Source organism: Ictalurus furcatus, chromosome 19 (assembly GCF_023375685.1).
Source record: "Ictalurus furcatus strain D&B chromosome 19, Billie_1.0, whole genome shotgun sequence".
Taxonomy (NCBI): domain Eukaryota; kingdom Metazoa; phylum Chordata; class Actinopteri; order Siluriformes; family Ictaluridae; genus Ictalurus; species Ictalurus furcatus.
In genome coordinates, this window is record NC_071273.1 from 20,050,758 (window position 1) to 20,065,151 (window position 14,394).

Consider the following 14,394-nt stretch of genomic DNA (forward strand, 5'->3'; position numbering starts at 1 on the left):
ATAATACAAGTTTCTGGAGTCAGAGGCATTGCAGCAATTATTCAACTGGATCCGATAATCTGACACCACTACCTAAAACTGTGGATTGAAACAAATCAACAACTGTCTGAAATCATATCCTCACTCACGTCATCTTTCATGCTTGGTTTACATTGAATTTTTTTTTTCAGATCGCCTTTGACAAAAGAAGAATTGAAAGGTATTGAAATCATTCTCATGGCTGGATCAGGAAGCTGTCGCAAGTTGTGAGGGACTTTAACAGGAAATATGGCAAGCACATCACACACACACACACACACACACACACACACACACACACACACACACACACACACGAGACGGTTGAGAAGCTTATTAACGAATTCAAAAAGCCTGGAAGTGTTGCGAACCAACCGAGAAGTTGACGTCCACGAACACACAGTACACTGACGAAGGCACAAGCGATGAGGTGCTAGTCGACGCAGTCCCTTATGTATGTACGCAGACTTTTGGTACACAATACACTGTTCTGTATTCAACTCTCGACCAACAACTGGTTTACAAGTTTAGCTTATGTAGTGTCATCAAATAAGCTTCGAGATCAAGGAAATAGCTGTGTACTGTGGTACAGGAAACAGTTTACGTATGTAGTTTCTACACTGGATTTATGGCACAGTATCACTTTAAAGGTTTCGTTGCATAATTCTTGTAAGGGTTCAACTTGGAACATTGTCCGATAGGAAAACTGTACTCATCAAATTTTAGATTTACCGAGCTTTCTAGCAGTGTATGAGTAATCTGTATAGTGAACTATCCATGTAAAATGACTGTCCAATTGAAATTCAGACTACAAAAGAACTGGCACTCAAAACAGTGCACTGTATGGAAGTAGGGGCCACATTTCGACATGACTAATTGATAAGTTTTTCTATGAAACAGATATTTGTGAACGTATTAATCAATTATAATGCGCACAATCTATAATAACACCCTAAATTACCTGGAAGTTACACTCCATGACTGTTATGACTGTTTTGACAGGTAAACCCAATCTAATATGGTAGACATTTTGATGAAAATAATGAGTAAATGTTGCTTAGGGAACTATAATGTCATTATAAATAAAGAAAAAACAAAACAGATATTAGACTTAGATTGTACACTGCTGTAGCTAGTATCATCACCACATAACATGTGTTATGTAATCCCTCTGTGTGTGTGTGTGTGTGTGTGTGTGTGTGTGTGTGTGTGTGTGTTCAGCTCTGTACTTACTCCTGCAGTGTGATGTACTGGTGTGGTATCAGTCCATCTGTGCCGTTACACCGTCCTTCCCACCAGTCCTCAGAAGCCCTCTGGAAGAGCAGCAGAGACGCTCCCTTCTTAAAGGACAGCTCACGACCCGAGCGCCCTACGTAGTCAAACTTCGCTATGGCCTCCACCGGCTCACCTTCTACAGAGAAAGTCAACAGACTTAGTTTAGAAACTCTGATTAAATTAATTTAAAAAAAAAGAAGAAGAAACAAAACAAAAATTTAGGCAAGAAAGAAAATGAATGTATACAATCTTGTAATTGTATAGACATTGGACGTGTGTCTGAAGCTGGTACTTCATCAAGAGTGTGTGGGCTGGTGGGAGGTTTGACCATACATATTAGACAAGGAATTGCTTCATGTAAAATATCAGCATCACGTATTTTTTGCAGAGAGGCAGCTCAATACTTCTCTATAATTCTCAATAGAAGTATAACACATTAAAACTAAGTCAGTTTAAACCCAGTGTTTCACTGCAACTACCTCAGCTTGATGTTGCACAGCGTTGCGTTGCACATACAGTAACCGCACATACCTGTATCTGCACTTTCCTCTACGTATAGTTCATTCCAGTTCATTTTCTGCCATCTATCTTTTATATTATATTATTTTTTATATTTTTCTTTTTCTATTTCTAAGTAAATTCTGTTTTTATGTAAATTCTGTTATATGATACCGGACTGTCATAAGTTTCGCCCCCCACCCAGTTCCAACGCTAATATGAGTGCGAGAGAGATTTACCTTCTTCACTGGTCTGCGTTTCAGTGCCGCCATCTTGTTCTCCTTCCTCGAACACTCCTGGCTCACTGTATGGACTCTCACTAGAAGAGAAAGTAAAATAAACTAAGACCTTTCAGAAGACAAACACTCCAAAACATTGAGTATATCTCATGGCTGTTGTTTACATGTTATTTTTAACATGTAGCACTGGTGCTTTAAAAAAAAAAAAAAAAAAAAAAAAAATCCCAAGGTTTGTAGCACAACATTATTATAATTACGTATAATAATAAAACTTTGAAAAAGTGTTAACCCATGTAAATGTATAATTTGTCATGTCAACTACCACAAATACTCAAACAGAACTTGTGAACACGACACACTCTATATTCAGCCAGTCAAAATGGTAGAAACACTGCCTAGCAGCAAATACAGACACTTAGCATTAGCTAGCAAGTGCATGAGGCCAAGTAAACCGTTAAGTTGTTTCATTTTGGACATTGTAAAGACACACTGAGGATGATGGTTAGAAAGAATTGTTGGGAATGTAACATTTCCCTCAGATATTTTGGTTATTTACTTAGAACAGCCTTTGTAAAATTTTAATTAAACTGGAATTATGCTTAGCATCAACTATGCTAGCAATGCTAAACATTCTGTGGATAGGTTGTGTAGCAACTGTTGTAAGAGAAATTGTGAATATATTCATGTTGAATCCATACACAGTGCATATACATGGCAAAGAATCGGAGTTGTCATGCCATAACTAGCAAAAATCAGACATTACTTTCAGCACCAGATATGAATGAGGTAATATTTGTATCATGGCTATAAGGACTGCACACACACACACACACACACACACACACGCTACACATCATAGACTACACACACCAAGAATTAAACAGTAATTAAGCTGAAAGGGAAATTTCCTCTCAGGACAATTTTACAAATACAGCTCACTACAACATCAAGCATTTGATTCATGTCAGGGTTTCATAATATTAAATAATTAATTCATAGGTTTATTTTTTTTTTATTTTTTTTTTACTGCAATATGTTACAAAACAATGGGTTACTTAACATAATCCCGGGTTCTTTGATAACAGGGTGAGGTGTTTCACTATGGGAATCGCTTTAGGCGTGACCTATGACACCACGTCTGTCTTCGACAGACCACGGTCGATTTGTGACCAGGCTCCGCCCCATCTATATCATTCAGGCCGACCCCTACCGAAGCCATTGCAGAGACTTCTCTTCCCATGTCTGTGCAAGGAGGGAAGTGTTGGTGAAACACCTCACTCTGTTATCAAAAATCCCAGGATGACGTTAAGTAACCCATCGTTCTTTTTCACTATGGGAGATATAGACCTCTCCTGGATTGCACGACCTATCACGGCCAGGTCATACATAACAACTAAATTGGTTCTGACCACCTGGCTCCTAGCACCGCATGCGCTTGGGATGGCTCAGATACTTCCAATCTGTATAACCGCATAAATGTGTGCGGCGTAACGCTATTGCACAGATAACTTGAACAGAAACTCCCCTAAATAGGGCCCATGACGTAGTCATACCCCTTGTGGAGAGAATCCCTGCATTTGTATGCTAGGGATATGGCTTCTCCAATCCAGCGGGACAGCCGCTGACGAGACATTGGCTTCCCCTTGTGAGGAGTGGCCCAGGACACAAACAGCTGGTGATGATCTATGAAACCTGCTGTCCTCTCAACATACACATGAAGCACCCCATACCGGACAAAACGAATTCAGCCTCTGATCCTCTGGAGAAGAGAATGGAGAGGGGTGGAAAGCTGCTAATTCTGTAACCGAACGCCTATAAGCCGGTCTACCACTTTAGGTGCATAAACCATGTTAAGGTGAAAAGAAACCTTGGTGAGCCCTGGAGCAAACTGTAAACAATATAGGCTAACAGATGGGCTAAAGGCTCGTAAATCACTCACACGTTTAGCTGTCACCAGAGCACCGTCTTGAGAGATAGAAGCTCCAACCCTACCCCTTCTAAAGGCTCAAAGGGTGGTGAGAAAGGGCCTCCAAAACCGTAGACAGATCCCACAAAGGGACCAACTGTCTGTACACCAGCAGCTTGCGGCATGCCCCTTTCATACAGTGGCTAATTAGAGGGTGTTGGCCTGCAGGTTTGTCACCAAAACCTACATGACAGGCAGAATATACCTTCATAGTGGAAAAAGCCTTCTCTTTATCTAGCAGATCCTGGAGAAAGCATAGAATGGGACAATATGACTCAGCCTGCACCACTCTTCAAAGACTCGCCATTTATTACTATAAAGTGAACGAGTGGAAGAGGCTTGGACATTCTGTATAGTGTCTATGACCGATGGAGGCAGGCCTGCTGCACTCAAATTCCACCTCTCACGGACCATGGAGAGCCATCCTGGCCATCAGCCCTTTTTCATGTTGATTCTGAACCCCAAAGTGCCGAGATGATTTAGCACGATGTCTGCATCCTTGATTGCTTGATCTCTCAACGAAGAGCATATCCGTATTCCCTTGTTTCTCAATGGGGACAGAGCCACCTCCCCACATTTGCTGAAAACCCACGGGGCCAAAGACAGCCCGAAAAAGATAGTTTGAAACTCGTAAGCTGTGCATCAGTATGCAAACCTGAGGAATTTTCTGTGGGACGGATAAACGTCTATGTGAAAATATACAGCACACTGACTGTGCTGCGTATTTATACACCGTCTGATAAATCAATGCAGTCAGTCGTTCCATCTTACTTGGCAGTGAAATCTGAGAGGAGTGTGGGTCGGGCAGGCGGCAGCCTTTTCTCATCGTATAGGTCTCTCTCTGCCCTTTCAGCATATTTGGCTGCAGGCCAGGCTAAACCCAATTTCGCTACAGCTCGTTTATACACCTCGTGCAGGTCATTATCTGTGCGAGATTTCGAGTCAGTCATGCTAGGGGGCCTAGACTGTTGGGCAGGGAAGGGGGAATTTTCTTCCTCCTCATCCTCCTCATCCATGCCTAAATCGAGGCGGTAAGTGTTAGCATCACCCTTTGCATCCTCGTCCCCCAGACCTTTTCTCTCTTGTGTGAGTAGCCCCTCAAACAACGGAGGCGTGTCCAGGGACTTGGCTTCCATCATGTCCTCCCAGCTCGTGGTAGCTCGCGTTAGATGGTCTGTAGCCGTAGATTTTGTGGGAGTTCCTGACAGACAGTTCCTGTTGGTTAGCCACCGCCAATCTAAACCTTCGTTCCAAACTTTTCCCTGGCACTGACTCACAGTGGACGCGTGCTTGAGGGTCCGTGAGCGATGTTTGAGCATGCCTTGGGCCGATACACATGATACACATAGGATGAGGGTCCCTGCCCGAGATGATAGCTCACATTGACGATGGACATCGGTGGGATGCAACTTCTCTGTCCTTCAGGTCATTCCATTTGGCAGGGGTGATGGCTGTTGACATAATGGCTGAAAAGTTGTAATCCCAAGACTCGTCACAAGACGTAAGCCTGTGGGTGCTGGCGGCTCACCTTGACGCGCAGAGCCTAAAAGTGACTTGATGCCACAAAATTCCTACCGTCGTAATTACTATGAGATCCACAGAGAATAGCTTGCCTCGACATGGACGCTATTCTAAATTTTTGCTTTCAAGATGTCCAGTCCAACTGACGACACACACAGTGACAGATTCCAATGACGTCTGTCTGTTGAACAGTGAAATCAGAAAAAACCCGGACGTGCTGAAAGATTGCTGTAGTCCCTCATGGGAAGAAAGCATGAATGGCTACGGTAGGGGTCGACCTGAGTGATATAGGTGGGGCGGAGCCTGGTAACAGGTCGACCTGTCTGTTAAAAACAGACGTGGTGGTATAGGAGCTTCCGTAGTAGCTCACGCCTAAAGCGATTCCCACAGTGAAACACCGAGCGAAGTTAGAAAAAGAACACTCAATTCAAATATGTTCCCTTTTCTGAACAGATGATTAGCTAGCTAATTTACCAGAGTGAACTAATGAGAGTCAACTAATGATTATTAATATAAATTGGCTCCGCATGTGAATATTCATGTCAGAAAATGTGAGATACATTTCACAGGCATTCATAAAATATATACAATTTCACGTGACTAACTGTTTAACTGGAGAGTGTTGCAAGTTCATCTTTCATTTTCACAACACAAACACAAAATTCACTTGATGTTAAATCGTTGTGCTCATGATTTTTCCTTTTCTGCCTCTTTTCAGGGTTTTAATCACAAATTGTACACTTAGGTGCATTGTCACTAGTTAGAAATGGTACCGTTCATTAATATACTGTTTATTAATTAATTTGATTATTAATATGTTATGCTACACACATGCAACCTTTCTTGTTAATAATATCCTGGATTTTGAGTTTAGAAATGCTATGGACAGTAAGTCCAGTGCCACTGTCTGACAGTTTGAAGCGACCACATCATGCTGTCATGCTGAGATTTATATTTTGGGCTATAAGTACATTAAAAAAAAAAAATGGAATGCCATTTGAGGCCAATTTTAAATACATAAATACTTAAGCAAGTGCATAACCCAACTCTGAATATGTGTAACTTTCCCCACGTAAATACTGTCATAAGTCTGCAACTTTGAAAACAACCTTTGTTTATTTTCGAATTCTCACCAGTACTCTGTGCTGCTCATGCACTTCTCGTAGACAGGCCCCTCCAGCTCTTTGGTGTCGGGAAAGATGGCCTCGTGGTGGATGATGATGGTCTTGATGATCTCGTTGACGTGCGCCTGGCAGGAGACCTGGTCCAGCAGATCTGGAGTGGGCATCAGTGTCGGGCCAAAGCAGATGGCCAGGTTCCCGGGGTCCATCATGTTCTCGTCGCTGTACTGAGACAGACTGCAGGACAGAAAGAGAAAGAGCGTACTTATCTTACCACGGAGAAACTGAAACAAAAAACCATGTAGCGAAGCAACAGGGAGAGTGCTTGGTAAGTCTGTAATTAAGTGGATATCTGCGTTTTAATAAAAAATCTCCAATATCACATAAAACATTCATAACTGTGGTGTCATTAGTTTGGATTATTATTGGCTTCATTTCTCCAGACTCTCTGTTTCCGAGACAGAACCTCAGACTGGTGGTGAAATCACAGAGCAGCACATCACACCTTTTCTCTTTTCACTTCTACCCATCCTTTCACACATATCTAACCCCCGCACCCCACCCCCCGCCTCTATCTCTCTCTCTGTCTCTCTCTCTCTCTCTCTCTCTCTCCTGTTTTCTGTGTCTCTCTTGGCACAGAGCAGGGAGTGGATTTAATTTCCGGTGTGAACACTGGTACTTAGTTTAGCTCCAGCTCTCCGCTTCTTCAACCATGACGAAGACGATGATGATGGTGATGATGATGCCTGTTAACATGTATACGTATTTTTGTATGTATATATATATATATATATATATATATATATATATATATATATATATATATATATATATATATATATAACATAACAAGGTTTGTGTGTGTGTGTGTGTGTGTGTGTGTGTACTCACTGATTGAGGAATGCAAAAAGGTATCTCATGATCACAAGCGTGGGGCGTGGTGATGTCATCAGGAGCTTTCGGATAGACAGCGCTCGCTCATACAGATTCTCTGTGCCTGGAGAATGGATTTGAACGCACACCTTTGTGAAACTTTTCTTAGCAAAATAAATGTTAACATCTTTCATTTATTTTTTATTTATTTGACCTATTAATAGTTTGCATTGACATTCCCACAAAATGTTTAACTCAACCAAATCCCTATTCACTATACACAGAACCGTCTCCTTTCAGGATTTCTTTAACTGCAACTACAACTGATAATAATAATAATAATAATAATAATAATAATAATAATAATAATGGGATAAAGAAATAAAGGTTTTGAATAGTTTTTGAGTTTGTATGTCGGAGATAGTACTCCTCTTATTCCACAGCGATTTGCCAGCGATTACTATTTTAAATTTATTAATGAACAACACATGGAGCTTTTTAACTGTTTATAGTTACATTTAAAGTTATGAAACACTTGTGATACTTGAGTCTTCCGGGTTCTTGGTAACAAGCTGTGCTTTTTTTTGTCTCATTAACTTGAAGAGAGAGAAAAACAACGAGTTGCTGGTGAGGGAACAACGTTATATACGGATACTGATCCGGACACGTTGGCCGTCAGCCAATACTGATACTCTTCCAATATTAGTTTCTTAAAAAAAAACTTACTACTAGGCTTTAAAATGCTTTTTTAAAAAAAAACAAAAACAAAAAACTTTACTTAAACACAGGAAAAAAGGCAGGACCGATGGCATCTCTTCCAGCTACTCCAATGTTACATTACATAAACTTAACGTAACATAAAAAAACACATTTTAATCAGTTTATTATCAGGCTTTGATTGTGTGCTACTATTGTTACTATAAAAACGATATTAATTACTGCAATAGTATTAACGATATTATTACTGAATTAGAATGAGCACGTCAGTAGAAACCTGTTATTTATGTTACAGCCAGAACTCCTGGCAGAGCCACGCTGTTAGGGAAAACAGCTTTCGATTCGAGAATTGAACCGTGCTGTGGGGTACATCGTGGTCATCACCAAATATTTTCACTGCAAAAAATGACATCTTAGCAAGCGGAAACACCTTCAATATAGTAACATTTATCTATATAACGTTACAATAAACCAAATATGACATTATTAAACCTCTTTCAAGCCTTTAAGCATTTATTGCTAGAAAGAAGCAAAATTATCTGCCTAGAATAAGAAAACAACAAACTTGAAACGAGTAATAATGTTTAGAAACAGGTTTAATGACCTTTCTTGTAATCTTATAGTAAGAAATACTAGATACAGTCGACAATATTCCGGATATTTCTTTTACTTGCTAAGATGACTTTTTTTGTTGTGGTGTTCTGTTTAAACTTTAAAGTCATTTGGGTGTCACATCCACATGTGAAGCACATGCCACATATATACTGATCAAATTTCTATCATCCTCTCCAGTGTAAAAAGCCTTCCCATGTCCCTGATTTCAGGGAACCTGTTTCATAATGTTGGACCTCTGACACTAACTAGTGTTGCTTTGAAACAATAAATCACTTCATCTAGCTGGGAATACTTCGCTTTCTGAGAGTGTGTGCAAAAGACCACCGTCACACGGTGAAAATCAACTCTATTTTGTACAGCTACTAAGTGTTGAGGCTCATTTGTTGTATGGTATTTTTGTTCAAGTAACAAAAAAAAAAAAGTTATTTACACACACACACACACACACACACACACACACACACACACATATACACACATATACACACACACACACACACACACACACACACACACACACACACACACACACACAGATAGAATGTATGTACTCTAGTCGAAAATATTGAGAACTGAAGGCTTTATGTAAAACCCTACATCGAATTGAACCCCTTTAGGACACTAAGGATCCTTAACTATATAAGAACTCTTTAGAAAAGCTTTTTTTTTTTTCCTAAAGAGTGTTTTATTTAACAGACAGACAGACAGACAGACACACAAACACACACACACACACCATCTGTCCTAACTCCCTAGGAATCAAAAGAATTTAGCACTGTGTCCTAAATCCTGATTGCTTTTCCTTTCTTCTTTTCACTCGTTTCCTTCCTGCACACACACACACACACACACACACACACACACACACACACACACACATATACACACACAGAGGAGGAGATGTACTTACGGACGCAGGAGATGAGGTCATTGAACTTCTCTTTGGGGAAGAGCGAGTTGTCCAGGTTGCGGAAGTACATCTTCAACACGCCGGCCACAGAGTTGATGTCGTGGTTGTTCTCCTCATCCGTCAGAGGGTCGTTTCCTAAAAAACAAGCGTCGTGAGAGGAATTTGTAATGACTCAAATCAGACCACACTCTGTCGAAAAGCAGCTCCGCATGTTAGAGGAAATAATGCGCACTGCGGTCGGAGTGAACTTCCTCTGAACAATTCCACAAAAGATTAACAGATGCTGTCCAAGTATGCCTTCTGTTCTGGGCCCATAACACGGAGCCTAAAAAAAACCCCAGTGTGCTTTGTCTGCATGTGATGTGTGTGTGTGTGTGTGTGTGTGTGTGTGTGTGTGTGTGTGTGTGTGTGTGTGTGTGTGTGTGTGTGTGTGTGTGTGTGAGAGAGAGAGAGAGAGAGAGAGAGAGAGAGAGAGAGAGAGAGAGTGCACAAATCATAGACATCTACAAACCTCTCTCAAATGAGTTCTTGATGTCGTTTACCTCCACCTGAGAGCCAGACACTCTGAAAATACCCTGGTGCTGCAAACCTACAGGGGCGATCACAAAGACACACTTCAGGATCGGCAGAAATGTGTGTTGGAGGGGGGGAGGGGGGGCATGCAATTATGCATCAGCTGTGCGTTACTAATTCATAACCACAACTCACCGTAGAGGTTAATGTAGCGGATGCAGCTCTCTACAATCAGTGGAATGGCCTTGGCAGAGTCCTGAGCACAAACAAAACATCCAACATTCAGCATTTACAAAAGGTCACAGGTGAAGGAAAAGTAACACACAACACTCAGACAGAGACGTAGGCAGAGACGCTACCTGGTGCCTGCTGTGGGAGTTCCGACGACGGCTACGAGAGAGAGAGAGAGATTAAAAAAATAATTAAAAAATCAGCGCACAAATAACGGCTTCATTCTTTTTCATGTCGTTCATCAAAGTCAAGACACTGCAGGTAGATACAGGTTTCTGATTTTTACATACGCTGTTTACATAAGTTACATATCTATAACATGTCTTCACTTTAAATGGAATTTATTTATTCCAAGTTTATTTCTGTTTTTCTCCACTTATGTTCATGTAGCAACTTTGATGAGGGACTAAGCTCCGCCCATTTTGCACACCACAGATCCCTGAAAAGCTTGTTTCCTACAGTGAAATGAGTGCCCTCCACTAATGTACAGCGCCCTCCATTAATATTGGCACCCTTGGTAAATACGAGCAAAGAAGGCTGTGAAAATTTGTCTATTGTTTAACCTTTTGATCTTTTGCTCAAAGAAATTCACCAAAATACTCTGCTGTCGTGGATATCAAAGAATTGCAAACAAAACACAGGTTTATCCAAAAAAAATTATATCTTTGTTAAATATATGTGTGCCACAATTAGTCAATACTTTGTGCTACGTCCCTTTGCCAAGATAACAGCTCTGAGACTTCTCCTATAATACCTGATGAGGTTGGAGAATACATGGCGAGGGATCTGAGACCGTTCCTCCATACAGAATCTCTCCAGATCCTTCAGATTTTGAGGTCCACGCTGGTGGACTTTCCTCTTCGGTTCACCACACAGGTTTTCTATGGGTTCAAGTCAGGGGACTGGGATGGTCATGGCTGGACCTTGATTTTGTGGTCAATAAACCATTTTTGTGTTGATTTTGATGTATGTTTTGGATCACTGTCCTGCTGGAAGATCCAACCACGGCCCATTTGAAGCTTTCTGGCAGAGGCAGTCAGGTTTTCATTTAATATCTGTTGATATTTGATAGAGTCCATGATGCCATGTATCCTAACAAAATGTCCAGGTCCTCTGGCAGAAAAACAGCCCCAAAACATTAAAGATCCAGCACCATATTTAACCGTGGGCATGAGGTACTTTTCCATATCACTACCTCTCTGTGTGCCAAAACCACCTCTGGTGTTTATTACCAAAAAACTCTATTTTGGTTTCATCTGACCATAGAACCTGATCCCATTTGAAGTTCCAGTAGTGTCTCGAAAACTGAAGACGCTTGAGTTTGTTTTTGGATGAGAGTAGAGGCTTTTTTCTTGAAACCCTTCCAAACAACTTGTGGTGCTATTTTCTTATAGCCACTTCCCATTTTGTGAAGCTCAACAACCTTTTGCTGCACATCACAGCTATATTCCTTGGTCTTACCAATTGTCATGAATGACTAAAGGAATTTGGCCTGTGTGTTACCTCATATTTATACCCCTGTGAAACAGGAAGTCATAGCTGAACAACTCCCTGTTCCTAGTTGCCCAGGTGTACTAAAAAATGTAAAAATATCAATGGGAATATACTTAATATATTTTTCTCATATGAATTCATGTTGTTTCCTATCCCTAATTAGAAGGATAATGCAGAGGAAGACATGTACAATAGACACTAACGTGTGAAATTCATTCATTGGGGCTGTTCATAAACAGTGACACTTGTATAAACTACAGGATTGAGAGCACCAGCCACAGTAAAACAACCACTCAACCAATAATCAGACAAATGTATGCATTAGATTTAGATGAATTAGATGAAGTCTCATGTAAATATTTGAAAAAATTCAAAAGAATATCGAAACTCAATTGGTAATGATTAATTGTGAGCTCTACTGTTTAAAAAAAAACCCTATTCCTTTGCAGTGTCAGGTTTCAAGGTCAGTGTATCGACAGGAAGAGGAAACCATCGAGATAAAGAGGTTTGTTCTTACCTCGTGGTCATTATGTCTGCTCTGTAGCCTGTGGGGGGAAAAAAGACTTATTATATTTACATCTCCACATTATAAATGTCTTGTGTGTGTATTCTATACTGATATTATACACTCCTGTTTATCAAGGTTAAAATATTGATGTTGTATCACACATAATATGCAAAGCTTATGATCTCTGACTCCCAGCTTCCTGTCTTCCTCATTTGTAGTGTTTTTTTCTCTTAATTAAAAAAAAAAGAAAAGACTGTGCTATTTTTAATTTCGTAAAGGAGCCTTTTTGGTAGTCTTAGACCACACCATGGTGTGTTTGGGTTATAAAATAAAAAACGCACCATGATTCACGGGGATGAGTTTTAAAATGATAGAATGTTCTCTCAAAAAACATGCACGGCAAAATCTGTGATATCTCTGCAAACATTTTTTAAAAATCGTTCAGTATCCATAAACTCATTTGTTGACCAAATATGAGGTTCTAATAAGTTAATGAGCAGGTTGTCTCTGTCGGGGCGTACATGTGCGCAAGCATTAGAATATAAACACGCGTAAAATATTTCGCACGGACGAGTGGACCAAAATCCTCCACCAAAGTGTCTCCAACCTTGTTTGGCCATACGTGAAGAAACTCAGAACTCTTATTCTCTCCAGGCGAGGCGCAAGATTAATTGTGGGGGTGCCAATAATTTTGAAGGAACGTGCTTGTAGCATTTGTACTCAATGCAATTTCTAACATTTGAATAGATATTGTAGTAAAAAAAAATCCAACTATGCTCCTTTTCATGGTGGGTGCCAATATTTTTACAACACACAATTAAGATGTGCTTTACTCTGTGTAAAGTTTTCTACAAGTCACTCTATTTCACTGGTGTGACTGCATAAGATCACTGGGATTACACTCCCATGTGTATCTGCCTTAATAAGGACAGATATTAAAAATCGACAAAAAAAAGCTGAAATGAACTGGTATGAACTGGTATGCATGTACGAATGTGGAAAAAGGATGACTGCGAATTTATAATGGTGCTGCTGATGAACACACCCTCCGCTATGCTCCTCTTCAGTAGATCGTGCTTGGCCTGCAGTTTGGAGATGAGGTTACTGCCTTCCAGATACTCCCGCAGTTTCTGTAGCACACACACACACACACACACACACACACAGTCAATATTAATGTGATTTGACCAGTAATTAATGATCTAATTGCTCCAGGTCAGCACATGCCAGTCCATTACTGAGCAAATAAAACTACAACCGGACAGAAACCATGACACTGGACAATGTGCTCGTGATACACTGCTTTAACTGGACACCATGAAGACAAGCATCATGATATCAGAATAAACATCAGATTAGACACCTTATTATGTCAATAAAATTAACTTAGTCCATTTTCTCAGCAGTGTGTGCGAGTGTGTGTGTGTGTGTGTGAGTCTCCTACAGTGAAGTAGAAGAGCTCCGTCTCCTGCTGGTTGGCTCGTCTCTTGGCCAGGCTGGGTTTGCTGAGGTAGGTGTCGGACACGCTGGACTTGACTGACTCAGTGGAGCGGCTGTGCTGGAAACTCTCAGACACGTCGTAGTCCTCCATGTTCAGCATGTCCTGGATGGTGCTCAGGGTGGCCTCGGATGTCTTCTTCACCTTTGCAGGACAAGACACATGGAACAGGTGCAGAGTTATGTATGGAATTAAATTTGCGCCAAAAATCGAATATCGAACGTAACTTTTCAAGAAACGAATATATATATATATATATATATTATATATATATATATATATATATATATATATATATATAATATATATATATATATATATATATATATATATATATATATATACACACACACACACACACACACACACAATGAGAAAGAAGAAAAACTCTCTGGAA

General features: G+C 40.4%; 1 protein-coding gene across 1 annotated transcript in view; it reads right to left on the reverse strand.

Moving 5' to 3' along the window:
- The window catches only part of srgap1b (SLIT-ROBO Rho GTPase activating protein 1b), a 59,312-nt gene that overhangs the window by 5,171 nt on the left and 39,747 nt on the right, over positions 1 to 14,394 (reverse strand). The window contains exons 9-19 of the mRNA XM_053650220.1: positions 13,944 to 14,141; positions 13,545 to 13,629; positions 12,509 to 12,536; positions 10,626 to 10,656; positions 10,462 to 10,522; positions 10,265 to 10,342; positions 9,754 to 9,888; positions 7,530 to 7,635; positions 6,651 to 6,875; positions 2,031 to 2,110; positions 1,252 to 1,429 (exon numbers count right to left, since the gene is read on the reverse strand). Coding sequence (XP_053506195.1) covers positions 1,252 to 1,429; positions 2,031 to 2,110; positions 6,651 to 6,875; positions 7,530 to 7,635; positions 9,754 to 9,888; positions 10,265 to 10,342; positions 10,462 to 10,522; positions 10,626 to 10,656; positions 12,509 to 12,536; positions 13,545 to 13,629; positions 13,944 to 14,141 — 1,205 coding nt within the window. The remainder of the gene's footprint in view (positions 1 to 1,251; positions 1,430 to 2,030; positions 2,111 to 6,650; positions 6,876 to 7,529; positions 7,636 to 9,753; positions 9,889 to 10,264; positions 10,343 to 10,461; positions 10,523 to 10,625; positions 10,657 to 12,508; positions 12,537 to 13,544; positions 13,630 to 13,943; positions 14,142 to 14,394) is intronic.